Source organism: Pimephales promelas, chromosome 11 (assembly GCF_988280905.1).
Source record: "Pimephales promelas chromosome 11, fPimPro1.hap1.1, whole genome shotgun sequence".
Lineage (NCBI taxonomy): Eukaryota > Metazoa > Chordata > Actinopteri > Cypriniformes > Leuciscidae > Pimephales > Pimephales promelas.
The window spans coordinates 12621304-12640955 of NC_142779.1; the positions used below are offsets into that span (position 1 = coordinate 12621304).

A 19652-nucleotide genomic window follows, 5' to 3' on the forward strand; every position below is an offset into this window, starting at 1 on the left:
CATGTGTACTTTTTTTAAAAGTCACATTTGCTCATAATAAGCCAATGCGGTTTGACACTTATGCCTCCGGTTGTCAGGTTTATCATCCTCAGCCTGTCAGTGCTGCATAATGCCCATCATTCTGCAGCCTGCCTCTGCCGGGGACTGCGAGGGACAGCTTGGATCGCTTCAAACCTCATCCAAGACTGAACTGTGCCCCCTAATAAAGCCTAAATTGCCCACCATGGAGCAGGAGAGTGACTCCAGACATTCATTAGCTTAATGAAAACAGGCCACTCCACTGCAGCCGCCCAGTGAGCATCTTCACACTGTAGCTGAGGCAACCATCTGCTCCGAGGCACCCAGCCAGCTGCAGAGTATTCCTGTCATACACACACCCCACTGGAGGGGAAGCAAACAGCACACCTCCACTCCGAGAGAGTCGGTCAGCACGCTTTGGCGCAGTGCTGCGGTGTTGCTAAATATACTGCCCTACCCACACCTCACCCTTTCACCTGAAACGGCTTGCATTTGTTATGTGGCTCCAGCCAAATTTTGTGACAGTTCTTCTGCGTTCCACCAGCTAGAGTTCCCTACAGCTGCTTCTACAGCCTGGCTGGGAAGAGCATGTGTTGAGGAGTTTCCAGCCATGTGCTAGGCAGGGTATGTCAACATGTGTTATACCCAACTGTTTCATTTTGGCCGCCACAAATCATCTAACCTTTGCAAATATTGAAGGGCAAATTCACTTCCCTTAGTAATGTCTGACTTCTATTTCTCCAAAATAATGCAACTAAGCATGTGTTCCACACATAATGCTTCATGTATGTTATAGGCATGGATTGTCACAATTATTGACTAGTCACACACAGCCTATATTTATTTATTTACACATTATTCACTATAAAAGTGAGTAAACTCTTGCATCCTTAAAATACATCCCCACTACAACAGCCATGCACATGAAGACATTTTGCCCATTTCTGGACATTTTTTTTTATCCTGTTTCTTCATTTTTTTACACCATTTGACAAAGCACACGCTAAAAGGGAAGTCAAGTTAAAATTTGGTGAAAAGTAGTGAGAGTGTTAATTCTCTCTCTCTCTCACACTCTCTCTATGAATATCTGTGATGTGTATTTAAATCATGACAACAATAGGCTTAGCATGTTAATGAATATGAGTGTTAATCTATTTGGTCTGAGGTCATCATGCTGCTGCAGAGCAATGGACTTGCTACTGCCAAAAGATACACTGACACACTGCTGTGAGTATGTAATGCTGTTGCTGCATGAATATGCATACATAAATCCCATAGCAGATCTAGACAGGTGGAGCTGGGGGTGGTGGAGTGTTTCAGCGAAACTCTGCTCTATTTGACTATTTAAATGTTGAGCAAACAATCTCATTGGCTGCAGCCAGGATCAGCAGAGGCCAATCAGTTTGTGCCATGTGGTAATAATGTGATTGCTTCCAGTGCCTATCATTGTGTGCCATCTAGAGTTTTATGCCTAAGATACATGATATACTGTAGTGATCAGAATCTGATGACCAGAAACAACAATGTGTTTAGATGCATTCTCAACATCCAAAAAATCTTATTCTGTTTTATTGTCCTTGGTAAAGACTGCCCAAAAAATGCCTTTTTAAAAGGTTTCTCAAAAACATATTAAATCTAAAGTGAATTTAGAGTGGCTGCTGGCTAAGGGGATTGTGGCGACACATCAGAAAAAATGATGAACACTGAACATGAGCAGACAGTGATGAAGTGACACTGTTATAAAGGGAATTTGATGCGGCATTTTATACAAGGGCACTTTTTCTTACAATGGCAACATTTATTGACTACTTACGATTTGTTGTTATCATCGGCATTAGACAATCCTCAGCAGCCCGAATCTGATTGCAATGTGTAAGACTCTGTAAATCCTTGAAGATACAGTTATGATGCACAGATTTGAGTGAAAAAAAAAAAAAAATTGTGATGACCAAGTGTTCTCAATGACCGCTGATCTGCTGTGCAACCGGAATGTTAGTTGCTGCCCCAAGGCGGTTGCTGGATAGCTCATCATCTGGGTAGTATTACTTGAATCCCCATTGGAAATCAACTCATTACGTTATGCCTCATTCAAGCATGGACTCCTGGATCATTTTGAAGATCCCTTTTGGCATTTGGTACATGTTATAATATCTCTGAAATCAGTGGAGTCTAACCACTGACCCCAAACATCGATTAGACACATGAGTGGCTACAGTGCCCTACAGAAACAGGTGTAGACTCTCACATCTTTTTAAATCGTTTCTGACAAACTTTAAAAAAAATAAAGGTTAAAACGGCACAAAAAAAACTTTTGAACGATGACTGCCACAGATTTAATTTAAAGCAAAAAAAGAATTTTTCATTCTCTCACTCTAACTGGTTTTGTGCATGATGAGAAAAAACTGAATGTTTTTTTTTATTATTGACTGTGAGGTAACTGAGGCAGAAGCAGGCAGTGCGAGAGACCAACCTATTGCCTTTTCTCTCCTTATTACAGTTTAATTTTGTTGGGAAACTGCTGGGGCCCAGGGGCAATTCCATGAAAAGATTACAAGAGGAAACGGGAGCAAAGATGTCCATCCTCGGCAAGGGTTCAATGAGGGATAAAGGCAAGGTAAGATGACTGGCAACAACTCTATTTTTTCAGCATGTGTACTGTAGAAATGTATTGTTTCATTACTGTTTTGAGAATAGCTGTTATTGACATTGATTTCTTTGTAAACATAAATGCCATAACTAAATCAGCATATTTTCAGATATTAAGGGCCAGATTTACTAACAGCTTGTGCCAGTGCAAACCTTCTTTTTTTGGCTTTTAAAACTACTGTCAGGATTTACTTTCAGCAATACAGTTGTTTTTTGCGGCTGACCTTATTGCATATGCATTTGTAAGAGTTTCCATTTAGACACTAAATTTATGGGAGTGTATTTAAATGGATGACTCAATGTGATTTCCTGGTTCCCTATCGAGGGAACTCAACACTGCGTCGATAAAATCGACTCTTTGGGGACGCTCCCTAAGCGTGCGCCTCTGAAGTATGAATGAAACTAATCCAATCCTGATTGGTGTTGCGTCGTGACGTAACATGTGACGGCATACCCGGAAGTATAAAAGTGACGCTGTCACAACACACACTAGCTTTCGCTCTTCAGCAAGCGCTTTATGTTGAAACTGTCTGTCTTATTTGGTGTTGTTTGTCTTATTATTGAAAGAAAGTATGGCCAGTGAACAATTCAAGAGGTGTGTGCATCCCTGCCCTCGTTTCATCACGGGTGGGGACGCACACTCTCTCTGTGTGTATTGTTTGGGAGTGCAGCACGCACGGGCAGCTCTCGAGGGGGCTGCTTGTGAAATGTGTGAGGCTTTGCCTATTAGAGTGCTGCGCTCCCGGCTGGCGTGCTTTGACGAGCACGGTCAGGCTCGCGTTCCCCAGGGTTCCGGTCCCGCATATGTCGAGGCGATGCGGCGACTGAGATCCTGGGGTTCGCAGCGGGATCTGGCGGAGGAGAGTGAGAATGCTGAGGCATTTTCTCGCTCGCCATCGGCTGATCCCGCAGCCTCTGAGAGTGGTGTGGGAGCCCGCGCTGCGGTTTCTCCTACCCGCGATCAGGTCCCGGTGCTTGAGCTGTCTACTTCTGAGGAAGGGGACGTGCTCAGCATCGATGCGGACGACCGTGATCTCAGCACGCCATCACGCGGCCTGGGTTATGAGGAGCTGGTGGAGGTTGTGACACGCGCTGTGGCCAGACTAAACATCAGCTGGCCACAACATGAGCAGGAAACGCAAGTCACCAGTAAAATGGACGAGCGTTACCTGCAGCGCAGGTCACAGCCTCACCGCCGGGGTCTGCCGTTTTTCCCTGATCTCCATAAAGAGATCTCGAGAACGTGGGAAAGACCGCATTCGTCCCGTATTTCGAGTCCCAATGTAATAGATTACAGCAATGTTATGGGGGCTCGAGATATGGGATATGGGAAGATGCCGAAGGTGGAGGAGGCTTTAGCGAGCTATCTCTCTCCCGAATCGGCGTCTTCCCTAAAGACCCCGGTGTTGCCTAGTAAGCCCTGCAGAGAGACATCTGCATTGGTGGGCAGGGCTTACATGGCGGCGGGTCGGGCTGGTTCGTGTCTGCACTCAATGGCGATTTTGCAGGCATACCAGGCCGACCTCCTGAAAGATTTGGATGAGGGGGAGGGGCCTACTCCTGAAGATGTCGCGGCCATGGTGGCCACGGAGAGGCATCTGTGGCTGAACTTATCCGGTATTAAAGAAAAGGATAGGTCCTTCCTGCTGGATGCGCCGCTTTCGGCTTCTGGCCTGTTCGGCGACGCCGTTAATTCGGTTTTCGACAGGTTTCAGGAGTCGAGAAAACAATCTGCGGCGTTCCAGCAGTACCTCCCCCGGAAAGCGAAGGCCAAATCTAGTAGGGGGGGGGCAAAGCAATCAGCCCCAGCCATCAGCCAGCTCCTCCCACAGGGCAGAGCAGAAGGAGAGCGTTTCCTCTAGAGCCCCCCCTCCGGGGTCTTGGCAACAGAGGAAACGCTCCCAAAAACCGAAGTCCTCCAGCCAGAGGGGCGACCTGAGGGACGTCATTCAGGCTAAGAGGACTTCGGAAAAGAGGTCCTAGCCAAGGCAGGACTTCAGAGGGCTGCCCCCTCCGCAGTGAGACAACCGAGGTTGTTCTCACAACGGGGCCCTCTAGGAAAAGATGCAGGTCCGCCGTTAACAGCGCTTCGGGCCGCATCAATTTCCAGCGAAAAGACACCAGAGGCCAGCCTCGAGAGGCTGGTACCCTTAGCAGATTTTGTAGAGGGATGGTATCATCTTCCCAACATATCTCCATGGGTCCTGCAGATAATACGAGTTGGGTACAGACTGCAGTTCGCGCACCGCCCCCCCAAGTTCTCTGGGGTGGTGCTCACTGCGGTGGTCCCAGAGCAGGCTCAGGTGTTGGAACAAGAAGTACAGACTCTGCTGTCGAAAGGAGCCATAGAACGTGTTCTTCCGGTAGACAGGGAGTCCGGGTTTTACAGCCGGTACTTTATAGTTCCAAAGAAGGATGGGGGGTTAAGGCCAATTTTGGATCTCAGGGTGTTGAACCGGTCTCTGAGAAGGTTCAAATTCAGAATGTTGACCATTCCAACAATCGTGAGTCAAATCAGATCCGAGGACTGGTTTGTCACGATAGATCTGAAAGACGCCTATTTTCACATCTCCATCCTTCCTTGTCACAGGAGGTACCTGAGGTTCGCTTTCGGGGGCGAAGCATACCAATATCGGGTTCTTCCGTTCGGCCTAGCACTCTCTCCCCGCACATTTACCAAGTGTATGGACGTGGCCCTTGCTCCACTGAGACTTCAGGGGATTCGCGTATTGAATTATCTCGACGACTGGCTTATTTTGGCCCAGTCTCGGGAGATGGCAGTTCGGCATCGAGATGTCGTTCTTGGCCATATTCAAAAATTGGGGTTAAGACTCAATTTGAAGAAGAGTGTGCTAGAACCGTCCCAGGGCACGACCTTTTTGGGAGTCGTGTGGAACTCGATTACAATGCAGGCACGTATGTCTCCCGCACGTATCGAGTTAATTCTGGTGATGGTGTCCAGGGTGTGGCTAGGTCAGGCCGTCATAGTGAAACACTTTCAAAGGATGCTGGGCCTCATGGCAGCGGCATCCAACATTATTCCTCTGGGCCTCCTTCACATGAGGCCCCTCCAGTGGTGGTTGAAGACCAAGGGGTTCTCACCCAAAGGAAATCCGTTCCGTATGATCAGAGTAACGCGCAAGTGCCTTCAGTCTCTGCAAATATGGAAGAAGCCTTGGTTCCTATCCCAAGGGCCAGTGTTGGGGGTGTCATGTCGCCGGGAAACCGTTTCGACAGACGCCTCCCTTACGGGCTGGGGCGCGGTCATGGACGGCCGCTTTACCAGGGGTCTGTGGCAGGACCATCATCGCACTTGGCATATAAATTGCCTGGAGATGATGGCGGTATTCAAGGCTTTGAGGAGCTTCCTCCCAGTCATCGAGGGTCGCCACGTCCTTATACGGACGGACAATACGTCAGTGGTGGCCTATCTGAACCGACAGGGGGGACTCAGATCGCGCCCTCTGTGCAAACTGGCGCATCAGATTATCCTTTGGTCCCAGGGAAAGATATTGTCAATAAGGGCAATGTATATCCCAGGGGTTCAGAATCGGGGAGCAGACATCCTGTCGAGGCAGGGGCTGAGGCCCGGGGAATGGAGACTTCATCCGGATGTGGTGAAGTCAATATGGGAGAGGTTCGGACCGATGGAAGTGGATCTGTTGCGTCTCGAGAGACGTCCCACTGTCCACTTTGGTTCTCCCTCTCACATCCAGCCCCGCTGGGGTTGGATGCCATGGTACAGGCTTGGCCGAGGCTTCGCCTGTATGCTTTCCCCCCGATCGCTCTGCTCCCAGGGGTCCTGGAGAGGGTCCGTCAAGAGGGCATCAGTCTACTTCTGGTTGCCCCGAGATGGCCGACACGAGTATGGTTCTCGGATATAATATCACTCCTCATAGCTCCGCCATGGCCGATTCCTCTGAGGAGGGATCTATTGTCTCAGGCGGAGGGCACAATCTTCCACCCTCGCCCAGAGTTGTGGAAGCTGTGGGTCTGGCCTCTGAGGGGGTTCAGTACCTAAATGCTGGCTTATCAGCTGAGGTGGTTGAAACCATACTTAGCTCTAGGGCCCCATCTACCAGGAGATTATATGGCCTCAAGTGGAAGGTGTTTCACACTTGGTGTGGAGAACGAAGGTTGGATCCAGTAAACTGCCCAGTGGCTTCAGTTCTGGAATTCCTTCAGGATCGTTTCTCTGCGGGTCTCTCCCCGTCCACTCTTAAGGTGTACGTGGCTGCCGTTTCGGCTTTCCACGCGCCAGTAGATGGTGGACCTCTGGGGAGGCACCAATTGGTCATTAGGTTTCTCCGTGGTGCTTGGAGGATGAGGCCGGCGATCAGGTCCAGGGTGCCTGCCTGGGATCTGGCAATAGTTCTGGAAGGGTTGTCCCTCGCTCCCTTCGAACCTTTAGAGTCGGCTTCGCCTAAGGACTTAACGCTGAAAATGGTCTTTCTCTTAGCGATTACCTCTCTTAAGAGGGTGGGAGATCTCCAGGCCCTGGCGGTAACGCCAGCTTGCTTGGAGTTTGCCCCTGGCAAAGTAAAGGCCTTTTTGCACCCGAGTCCGGGCTACGTGCCTAAAGTTCCTTCACCTTTGGCCTTAAGGGCTCACTCGACTAGAGGCATGGCTTCCTCTAGGGCCCTTCTGTCGGGAGTACCTCTGCAGGAGATTTGTGAGGCAGCCGGCTGGGCTACCCCGCATACTTTCATCAGGTTTTACAGTCTCAGCCTTCCCAGTACGCCCGGTGCACACGTACTCGGCCCTTGCTGAGTGCCTAATCAGTTTCACTCTGGGGCGGGTCTGTTCGGTGCGTGGCCTAGTGGGTACTCGTTCCCCAAAGAGTCGATTTTATCGACGCAGTGTTGAGTTCCCTCGATAGGGAACGTCTCGGGTTATGACTATAACCCTTGTTCCCTGAGAAGGGAACGAGACACTGCGTCGTGTTGCCACGCCCCCTTTTTCAGACCCTTGAGCGTCTTGCTTCATCGCGAGGCTAGTGTGTGTTGTGACAGCGTCACTTTTATACTTCCGGGTATGCCGTCACATGTTACGTCACGACGCAACACCAATCAGGATTGGATTAGTTTCATTCATACTTCAGAGGCGCACGCTTAGGGAGCGTCCCCAAAGAGTCGATTTTATCGACGCAGTGTCTCGTTCCCTTCTCAGGGAACAAGGGTTATAGTCATAACCCGAGACGTTTTCTGGTCAGTTTACTAGTATTTGCATCAATTATTTACTGACCAAAGAAGCATGTCTAGACGCTACTTTGTGCTGCTGTTGATAGATTGCGTTGGTCATTATGAAAATGATCCGGCTATGTCTCTGTTCTTTAGTTTGTGCGTCACCAGTTGATCTCGTGCACATCTTTCCATTCCCATCTGCGCTTTTATGGGATTGCGCTCTCACGCTAATTTGCCCTGTTTAGTAATCTGGCCCTAAATATCTAAACTAACTACAAAGGCAAATTACCTGCATTTGATAAGAGCTGGGTTAAACCATTTGTTGTTTTTTGTCTATGAGAAACTAAAATGGAAGCCTATTTCCACCACATGAGGAAAAATAAATCTTACTTTGGTAAATCAGAATTATGAGCTAAAAAGTTATAATTATAAGATTTAAAATTTATTAAAAAGTCAAAATTGTGATTTTTTTTTTTTAAATCTCATGCTGACTTTTTTATCTCGTAATTGTGACTATTTATAATTATTACCTTGTTTGTCATAATTTATTAAATTTTATGTCATGATGATTTAATAAAGCATTTTTTATTTCCTTATGTGGAGGAAATGGGCTTCTGGAAGCTTTTACATGCCATGCACACTGCATTTATTCCAGAGAAGAGTGCTTTATCCCTTAAATCCTGTAAACCTTTCATTTCTGTGAGTGTAACAAGCATCAGAGCTGACAGAGCAAAGTGTGAGAGGACGCTGAGACTGAAGATCATTACCTGCGCATATGCCCCTAGATAGAGGAGGAACTGCTGTTTTAGCATTTACTGACGTTGTACACATTCTTGAAAAGAGAAGTATACATCACAAATAATAGCGCACTGACTGTAATTTGACTGAAAATAAAGCCTTTTCTCTTTTATTCAGTTCAAAAGCTGTCATGAGCACACGTCTTTCTTGTGTTGACATATTTCCTATTGAAACAAGTTGGGGACATATAGAAGGGCTTTAGTTCGGACATTGCAGTGAGGTGTGTGATAGGCTGATGAAGATATAATGAGGATATATGCCTGTTAGTGGAACATAGATTTTTTTTAAAGATTTTCCTGTGCATTTTACTAGATTACTCAAATACTCATGGATTAAAATCATGATCATTTATAATCATGTTAACACCCTAACAGACTTGTGTTTTATGTTTTGGAAAAAAATGATCAGTGTTTGTTTGGAGGATCAAGTAAATCCCTGTTATAAAGGAGCTGTTGAGGCTATTCACTATATGGATCTTTCTCAGTGGAACTTTTTTATACGTGCTTTGGATTGAGCGGTGGTGAGTGAAATGTTCAGCCAAACAGCTGCTGGTCATTTACCTAGCCAGAGAATCGTTCCAAATTTAATATTTCTCGGTTTGCTGCTCCTATCATCTCATAATAGGCCTTCCTAAATTCCCCAGTTCAATACATTTTTCATTTTAATTAAATTTTTATTGAATGTAAATCTGAATTAAAAACATTCATATCAAGCAAATATTAGTTTTCTTCCATAGTGTATGAAATAGAATGATTCAATAAGCAAAGCAAGGATGTGCAGTGCTACATCGATTTTTCCAGCTGTTAAAGGAGTAGTTCACTTTTTAAAAAACTTTTGCTCATAATTTACTCACCCCCATGTCATCCAAGATGTCCATGTCTTTTTTTCTTCAGTCGAAAAGAAATTAAGGTTATTGATGAACAATCCAGTATTTTTTTTTCCATATAATGCACTTTAGTGGGAGCCAAACGGTTCAAGGTCCAAAAGACAGTTTCAGTACAAACTGCAAACTGTTCAAAGGGCTTTAAACGATTCCAGACGATGAATAAGGGTTTTATCAAGCGAAATGATCACTCATTTAAAAAAAAAAAAGGTTAAGTTTTATAAGCTCAAATGGTCGCCTTGCTCTGTTCTGTGTGACTCTCCTGCTCGAACTCGTTCATCAAAATGAACGAATCTTTTTCCGAGTCAATTCATTCGTTTTGTTCGTTGAATGAACAAAATGCCTCGATTATTAATCGAGATTATTAAAATATTATTTATTTATTAAATGAGCAATCGTTTCGCTTGATAAGACCTTTATTCATCGTCTGGAATCGTTTATGGCCCTTTGAACAGTTTGCAGTTTGCACTGAAACTGCTTTTGGACCTTGAATCGTTTGGTTCCCACTGAAGTGCATTATATGGAGAAAAATGTTGGAATGTTTTCATCAAAAACCTTAATTTCTTTTCGACTGAAGAAAGAAAGACATGGACATCTTGGATGACATGGGGGTGAGTAAATTATCAGCAAAAGTGAACTACTCCTTTAAGGGGTGTAGTTATAGGCACAACTGAAGCATGGAGTCGTGGCATATTATTATAGAATTCGGTTGATGTATGCATGTTGAAGGTTGTTCAACCAAGAACAAAACTATTTTTTTAATGACGCAAAGATAAGTATTAACCTAATATATAAAAAAACATAAGAAATGTTTTCTGAAGATTTCTACAAAGTCACCAGTAAATTTTTGTTTGTGCATTTACAGTGACCTGAGATGAATTATTTACACAAAATCTGCTTTGTCCTCATTAAGAATACAGTGCAAAACCCTGTGTCTTGTTCACACACCACCTGCAATCTATTTTAACCAGGTGCTACAAGTATGCTTTAGCGCTGTGATTCTTTTCAGCTCCAAAAACTCCTTTCTATTTATATTAAGCTCTACAAAATGTGCCAATTTGTTTTTTTTTTTTGTTTTTTAAATCAGTCACAAACTGCAATCACGTTGTGCATGCTGCCCCAAGTTTACCATTATCTGATTTACATAATTCCTTAAGTGAATTGTGTCCTCAAGCAATACAGATAGCATGCAAATAAACGATTCTTTTCATAAAATCTGTCGTCATTGCAATAACTTCATAGAAATAAACAAGACCAATGTCTTATGGTCTTATTGACAAATGTCGTATATCGTTAAATGCTAAAAAGGTGAATTGAAAGCCGGTGAAAGAAACAAATGAGACAGGAATATACATTGTTTTTTCCCCAAATAGCTGTGTGGGGTTTCTACAAGCAGACAGGGTGTTCTTTTGTTAAGCTTTATAAACACACTTTTCACTGGAATTTCACTCTTAACAAGGCAGATGAACCATGGTCTGAAATCTATTTAAATTTATGGCAGAACTCAAACAAGAGCCTGTTGGATTGTTTTAAATCCCAAAGGCAATCATTAATGCAAACATATTCCATTATAAAGAGTCACCTTGAGCTTGTACAGGTTTGTTATACATATGAAATTACAGTAAGAGTCTGCCTTGCATCTTTATGGCCCATTGTCTGTGCAGTATTTGAGAGTCCTACTGAGGTCTTCGTACAAAAGACTGTCCTCATCCAGAGTTTAATAAAGCAAAACATATTGCATTTGGAATGATTCCCTGGGCAGGTAAATGAACAGCATGTGTCTGAGTGCAGCAAATTGGCAGGAATTTGGACATTGCACCACCTTGCAAAAAGACATCTGTGTATCACAAATCTTAATCTGGGGATAGACACAAATGTTTTAGCAGAAACATTCTCATATCCAAAGGCCAGTGTTTATGGCCAACATTGCTTTTCCATGCCTTTTAGGAGTCGATTTTATTTAGCTCTATGAGATTTTGTTTGAATGTTTCAAAACTGAGCTCTTTAACTCCGTAGGGGTACTGGATAACTGTCAAGCTTATAAGTGTCAGATTCACTATTTGTACTTTACTGGGAATAAAGATGAGGAACCCTTCATTTTGTCATATTTGAAGAGGATTCTGCTATGCTTAGACATGCTTACTTGCGTGCCTTTTGAAATGCATCCTGGGAGACAGGCCTACCTTTTGAAACAACTGAACATTTTCTTCATGGATTGACATGAAAGGAAAATTAAAGCTTTCTGACTTGAAACCGAACAATTGTCATTTGACGAGCAGTTTTCCAGGACTGGAAATGAGGCGGCAGCCTTTTCTCCGTCTCCTGCCTCCACTTCTGCCTGTCTGTCCATTTTTAAGTCAATCTGGACTGGAGACACCCACAGTGCCAACGCCTACACACATACTGTATATTTGTGTCTAGTCACAAAATTACCGTCTGAACCATCTCATCTGCACAATTCGTCAGCTGGCGTATACCGAAGACCAACAAAATATGATTACGCCTCTCAGAAATGTTGTAAAAGCTTAAGTGTCTCCTGACCTTTTGTCCATGCAGAGCATGATGGAAAAAGTGCTTGGGTCACTTTGACATGATACTGAGATGGCATCGGTAAGTGTTTATTAACGCTGAAGGGGCTACAAGGGGCCATATCAGTGATCAGGCTTCTATGTCATCAAAGCCCTTCTGTCTTTAAGAAGCCACAGCTGAGTGGTAATCAACATAAAACAGAAACGCTGTCTGCCGTAATTACAAGCTTTCTGAAGTTTCAAGTTTTGTGAAGAGCCACAGAACACCTTCAGCAATCAGAGAGAATTGAAAAACCCAATACCTCTGTGAAATATCACCCTTTTTAGCTTTTCCAATGGCTGGATTTAATCAGAAAGGTGACCGTGTCAATTTATTTCTGACAAAAAGCCCTCGGGCACATTTAAGCATAATGATTCGAATCTACGTACCCATTATCTGTGTTACAGAGTAAAGGTGTCGATAGGTTCCATTGTTCACAAAAAAAAAAAGACTTTGTGACATTTTGTACATTACAAGAACATCACCATCTTAGAAAGAGCTTCTTTCATAAGGTATATTTATAAAAATATAAAAAAATTTCCACTGTCACTTTTGTGTTGTGCCAAACCTATATGATTTCAGTAAGTAATAATAAGTCAGTCAGTCAGGCAATAATTGTTGCACAAATGTCATACAGGTTTGAAAAGACATAAAGGTATAAGTAAATGATGGCAGAATTTTCATTTTTAGGTGAACTGTCCCTTTAATGCCTTTCCAGTTCACTCTCAGTTCAAAATATGCATAATACGGTTTGGAGGAAGAAAAGCTCTCTTTATCTAATTCATTAATGATATGATAAATTCTTCACACAGAATTCCTGACTTGATATTTTTCCATCTCTAGGAGGAAGAGCTGAGAAAAAGTGGCGAGGCGAAATACGGCCATTTGAGCAACGATCTTCATGTTTTAATTGAAGTTTTCGCACCACCTGGAGAAGCCTATTCCCGCATGAGCCATGCCCTGGAGGAGATTAAGAAATTCCTTGTTCCAGTAAGTTTATACTTGAATTCTTTGAAAGAGACTGTGAGCTAGAAGCCAGGATGAGATGAGTACACTAACCAAAGCTGAACTCTAGTACTCTCCTGCATACATTTGCCTATGTTTAATGGAAGGGCAATTGGAGATTATGGAGTTATGCATATGATTATATATGAAAGATTTGGATGTTTAATATGTTGGAATTGGCTGGAAATGCTTTGATTGAAAAAAAAAAGATTTTTTTTTCTTTTTTTATATAATTAATATTTCTATTCTTCAAGGGAGCATTCAATTTTTCAAAAAGGACAGTTAAGACATTTACTGAAGATTTTTCCAAAAGATTTTTACTAATAAATAAGTGCAGTTCTTTTGTACTTTCTGCTTATCCGTGATAAAATTATATCACGGTTTCCACAAAAATATTAAGCAGCGCAACCGTTTTCCACCATGATAATAATAAGAAATGTTTCTTGAGCCCCAAATCAGAATATTAGAATGATTTTTGAAGGAGTTGCTGAAAATTCAGCTTTGCCATCACAGGAAACATGTATTGAAATAGAACATTTTTTTAAATTGTAAAAATATTTCACAATATCATTGTTTTACTGTATTTTTGATCAAATAAATGCAATCCAAAAATGGGGAGCTTGAGACTTCTTTCTAAAACAATAAAAAACATTTGAACAGTAGTGTATACTCACTAGCTTATTTGTTAGTAATATTAATGATTATTAGTCATATTCATTTGACACATTAATCATATTTGAGAGCTCCGGGACTGACCTTGTCAATGCACTATAAGCAGGGGTTTTCTAAAGTTCAAAGGGGTCTGGTCTCCATCTTTCCCATGCAGCTGAGGTCTGGACGATTCTTTTTTGGAAGAGTTATACATTTCCACCAGGGCAGCCGTAGTACTTTGTTAAAGAAAAAAATATTAAACACTCAAAGTCATCAAAGATGATAATTTTGGGCCCTGAGAGCCAAAATAGTGATGTCTAAGATCTTAAGAAAAGTATGGACCGCACTGTACATACCGAACTAATTATCAAAACTCTCATCATGAGCACAAAACAAAGTTAACTAGTAATTGCAAAGTTTTTTGTCTTCCTTGGTCATCTTTAATTCCAAATTCTTGCATTGTTTATTATGAAATGCTCTTAGAACATGATTTTGTTAAAAGGTCGTGGTCATCTTTATGAATATAATACATACTATTTATTATACATAATAATACAATTATGATTAAAGTAATTGTATTTGCCGTACTTTTGTTTTCTGCAGTGTTTGAGTAAAAATATCTATTTTGCCGCACCCTGAGATTCTGCTGCTGTTGTTAAAATAACCACGTCATCTGCAGGTCTTATTGTGCCGCTTTACATCTTAAGCGAGAGAGGGAAGCAACGAGCATAGAACGGAAAGGGCATGAATGAGGCTTTAGATAAAAATATCAGAGGATGTAGCGCTGGAAGATCATGACCCTTAACGACCCTGAGCACTTGTGGTGTCAACCGCTCCATTGTTTTGACACGCTGCTCACTTTAAACTGTTGAAATGGTAAAATGACGCAGTTATGTCCCACGGTCCAGATGGATCCAAGCCGGGGTCCTTTTCGCCAAGTGAATACCACTCCTATAAAGTCTAAACTATAAATATTAATGAAGCAGTATGAAGTGTTTGCCTCAGGAGGGAAGTGCTCAAGGAGAGATTCCCTATTCGCCTCTTGAGCCACATCTTGGTATCATCCGCACTGATCTGGTTACTTACTCCATATGTATTTCTGTCAGTGGTGAACCATGTTTTATCTTTATTCCCACTGTGGAATTCCAATTGAAATAAGTTTTTAATCTCAATAGCTCTGTTCCAAAACATAATGAGCTAACTCTGTAGGCACGCTTCTGACATAATTATGATGCCTCCTTATTTTAGACTAATTCTGAAAAAAGGGTACTGCAAGCGTGTATCCATTTCAGTGAGCATGCTGCAATAAAAGCAGTTGCGTATGTAGGCAGCTCATTACGGTTTGAAGCTAATGTCTTGATGTCTTTCCTTCTTTGAATGTGTTTATACATTTATCTTTGTCAGAAAGCTTGATTCCTGTCAGGATTAAAGGATGTGCTGGCATCTCAAGATAGTGCACTTTGAAGTGTTAATATTTTCTAGGCAGCCATGAGAATTAAAACATTTCTTGATATTTCACAGCATTTGTTTTAAAGAAACATATCATTACAAATTCACTATGGCAAATTTGTAATTAACTATTTTGCTATGCCCTTAATTCCACTAAAAAAAAAAACTTTCCCAATGCTATGGGACACATGACATTCTAGTGAATTGTGTGCTTCTGACTTAGTTTCAGGAATTGTGTGCTTCTGACTTAGTTTCTGACTTAGTTTTGTTGCAATAGTTTCAACAACGCCCTTGTACACAAAGCACAGTCTATTAAGAAATGTGTGAGAGAATTTAGCTGACCTGCACCAAGCTCAGACCTGAACACTTCTCCATTGTGACTGGGATAAATTAGAACACAGACTGTGAGCCAGAACCTCACTCAACATTATTAGCTGCCATTGGTGTCTGGATTGGAGAAAATCACAACATCCATGTTTTAACATCTGCTGGAAAACCTTCCCAAAATGGAAGCTTTTAGCAAGTGGAGATTAAACCACTTTTCCACTTTTTAAACTTTAGTTAGTGTGTAATGTTGCTGTTTAAGCATGAAAAAGATCTGCAAGGTTACAAAGCTCAAAGTCCACTCCAAAGGGAAACATTATTATATTAACAGAATACCCTTTTTAAGAACTAAAAAGCGATTTTTCCGGATCTTATGAAGTCACAATTGTACTAATTTAAACAATCCCCGCCCACAAAATACACAAAAAACTGGATGAGGCCTGGTTGAGCTGCATTAGAGAAGACATTGTTCAAAGAGAAACTGTTTTTTCCAAAATGATTTTTTTTTTTACCTTCCCAAGGCCGACGCACTTGATTGGTTAACTTATTTCCCGAACATTATAACCCCAACATTAATTTTATGGAGAACAGCTTGTTTTCTGTTGCTTTTGTAAGCTCTCGATTTTGTAAAGACAATTAACCATGTTTTTGTGATCAATTACTTTTTGTATTACCTTCGATTTTTGACAAATATCACGATTAAATGGTGAATAACATTGTATCTAAAATGTATAACAAAATTACAAAAAAAAAACACATACCACTTTGAAACGTCCTATGAAATCCTTACTTGCAAAGTCTTTGCATTAAATCCGTTCTGCATGATCCTCTTGTTCGTTAACGATGTCAGGGTCTGAATCGGCTCGGATTGGTTTGAAATTGACGCCATCCTCAATATTGACACTAGAGAAGAACTTTTCTTGAATTTCTCGAATTTGTTTGTAAATCTATATCATTCTCATAAAATAAAGCCGCACACAGATTACCCGTAGCTCTGGATTAAATTGAATTATGAAATGTGAAGTTCCATTTAATGAATTTTATAATTCCAGTTAAGAAATGGTTAACATAATATAAATATGTCTTTAAAAACCAAACAAGCAAAATACCTTTGCAGCCTGGACTACTGATAGGCCCAAACCTTTGTTGATAAGGCCTACAGAAAGCCCATTATGTGAATAGGATTACGCATTGCCTCAGAAAAAGAGTGAATCATGCAAAACACAGCATCTTTAGTAGGCGTGAGTGGGTTCTCCTCAGCGGCAGCGCACTGTACGTCTATTGACTGTAGTCTCATTAAGAAGGAAACTGGGTAACTGATTTTGTAGGAGGAAGACTTCTTCATTTACCATTAATACATGAGTGGATGTAGACACTCATACAGAGACTTAGAAGCAAAAACAAGTTAATTCTATTTTTTTTTTATAAAGCTTGACTTGCTGACTGTGTGCAATTTTACCCAGTGTTTCTAAGACTCACTGTTTATATCCTGAATCAATACATTACCGCTATTATTAAATCTGATTCAGAGCATACTTAGCTTCACCACGAGACACTCTCCATAAGGAATCCACCAGAATGCTCACTACATCTGATCAGTATACAATACATTTCTGTCAGTCCGTGTGTTGCAAAGAATGCAGTCAGACTGTTGAGGTGCTACAAAATGGACTGCCCTGGCAACAGCTAATGCTGATCCAAGCACAAAATCCACCACACTTACCCACGCCTCTCACCTTTCAACCTGGTATAGAAACTATCAAAATTCCTAACACTTGGTCTTGGATTTCTTTGGTGATCGTCTCTGTAGCGACTAAGAGAGTCTTCAGAGGACTGTGGACGAATCACCCCCTTAAAAAAACATTCTCATTTGTCCTGTTTTACCAATTAGCAGGTCTGATTATAATTTCACCAACAGTAATTCTGGATTGCCTCCACCAAACAAGTAGGAAATCATAACACTGCGCGCTTAAAGAGTAACTAAACATTAAACCAACTTTTTTTAGTTAATGATCTGTAAGAATGGATCTTTATTAATACCAGTCATTGATTCAAGTAACTTTTTTGACATTTGTTTATAAAGTGTTCTATTTCTACAATGTATGGTGTAAAAACGTCTTAGTGCTGCCCTCTTCAGGTTGAACGGTGGCTACTGCAGTTGAATTTTCCTATTGGATGTTCCGCACTTCGTGACGTACGCAGGTTTCAGCTCACCACGCGAGCTACGCCCTTGGCAGTATAAAAATCATGTTGTGTCGTCAAAACCACTGTAGGGAGTCAGGAATTGGAAATGTGAGTATTGAAAACGACCAGGATAGAGTGTTTTAGCATCTATTTCGTCCCCTCAATCTCCGCTGGGGTCAGCCCACTTTTTCAGCATTTTCAAATATTGCCAGTGGGTGGAGTCAGGCTCTGAACAGGGGTTTAGTTACCCTTTACTAGAGTTTCTTCTTTCTGCCAGTAGCTCGTGGCCTGATTGGAGGCAGCTCGTCAATGGCCCGTTCACATATCGTGTTCAAGTTCGTTATTTCAAATGTAGACGCGCGTCAGACACTACAGCACTACTGTTTAAAAGTGTGGGGTCAGTAAGATTTTTTTTTTTTATGAAAGAAAATAAGGTTTATTCAGCAAGGATGCATTAAATTAATCAAAAGTTACAGCAACGGGACAAGAGATGCTGTTCTTTTATTTATCAAAGAATCCTGGAAATCTGGTATCATCGCACATATCATACATAAATATTAAGCAGCACAGCTGTTTTCATTATTGTTAATAATAAGAAATGTTTTTAGAGCATCAAATTAGCATATTAGAATGATTTCTGCAGGATCATGTGACACTGCTGCTCAGATTTCCACCAAAGGAATAAATTACATTTTAAAATATATTAAAATAGACATCATCCATTTGAAATTGTAGTAATATTCACACAATAAAGCTGTGTTGACTGTATTTATTATCAAATAAAGGCAGCCATTAAGAGCATAAGTAAAAAATCCTACTGACCACAAACTTATACAAAAAATCCTAACAAAGCAATCAAAAGTTTGATCTTCCGACCATTGCAATGTTATCGAGTATTTAGTAGCCTAGATATTTTATCTATTAAACTCTATTAAACGATACTCTTAATATTACAATGTACGAGCATGTCCATTTAGTGGATACAGGAGCATCTCTAATGCAGTTTTTATTGATTGTTGAGCATATCTCTGTGGAAAGGCCTTTCTCCTTTAGCTGCCATGTCTGATATTTGCCTGTACACAGCTGTTGTGCCAAACAGGAAGGGAAATAAGTGGCTGGTGGAAATGAGGCTCCGTTGATCTGCCTGTGGCAGCGACATGATAATAAAATAAGCGCTATCCACTCTGTAATCGTCCTTGTGATTCAGGGCCCTGTCATGTTCAATCAAATGAGAGAGGGACTATAAATGCAGAAAGTGGAATTATTCTTTCACAACAATGCACTGATAGCTGATGTCAAACAAAGTTAATAAGCCAGTGCTCTATTTTTCTCCTGCCTCTTACTCTAAATGAAAGATATGTGTGCATCACGGTACCTCATTCTACACCATATTTTCAGTGTGTATTGGAGTGCGTGTCATATGGTGCCGTTTTGTCAGTATGTATGCTAAAATATTTCTTGTCCTCCACATTTGAAAAACATGGTAAAACAGATTAAAACATGTTACCCATATTTTTTTGTTTGAAGTCAGCTAAACTTTCTGGCAGTATATTTAATATTCCCGGCCAACGTTCTGGTAGTCGAGCAATGCATTTAAAGCTCAGTTGCTTTGACGCTGGTGTCTGCAAGATGTGCATCCAACTGGATCATTTCTTTTCGCAGTGGTTGAAGAGAAGCATGTCAGATGAGATTCACCTACAACACTTTTGCCTTGGTATATAAATGTGTTTTTTATGGCAGGTTTGTTTTTTCCTCCCACAGGATTACAATGATGAGATCAGGCAGGAGCAGCTTCGTGAGCTCTCCTATTTAAATGGTTCTGATGACCCAAGCCGAGGAAGAACCACGCGAGGACGTGGCTTACGTCTAACCTCCACAGCCTCCACCCGGTACAGTCGCTTCACCTCATAACCCCTCCTTAAACCTTAAAGGAATAGCTCACC

General features: G+C 41.7%; 1 protein-coding gene across 7 annotated transcripts in view; it reads left to right on the forward strand.

The window, feature by feature from the left end:
• Window positions 1-19652, forward strand: part of khdrbs2 (KH domain containing, RNA binding, signal transduction associated 2) — a 69972-nt gene that overhangs the window by 24729 nt on the left and 25591 nt on the right. For all 7 annotated transcript variants that reach the window (XM_039672259.2, XM_039672262.2, XM_039672261.2 and 4 more), the window contains exons 3-5: window positions 2516-2632; window positions 12940-13086; window positions 19471-19598. In XM_039672259.2, coding sequence (XP_039528193.2) covers window positions 2516-2632; window positions 12940-13086; window positions 19471-19598 — 392 coding nt within the window. The remainder of the gene's footprint in view (window positions 1-2515; window positions 2633-12939; window positions 13087-19470; window positions 19599-19652) is intronic.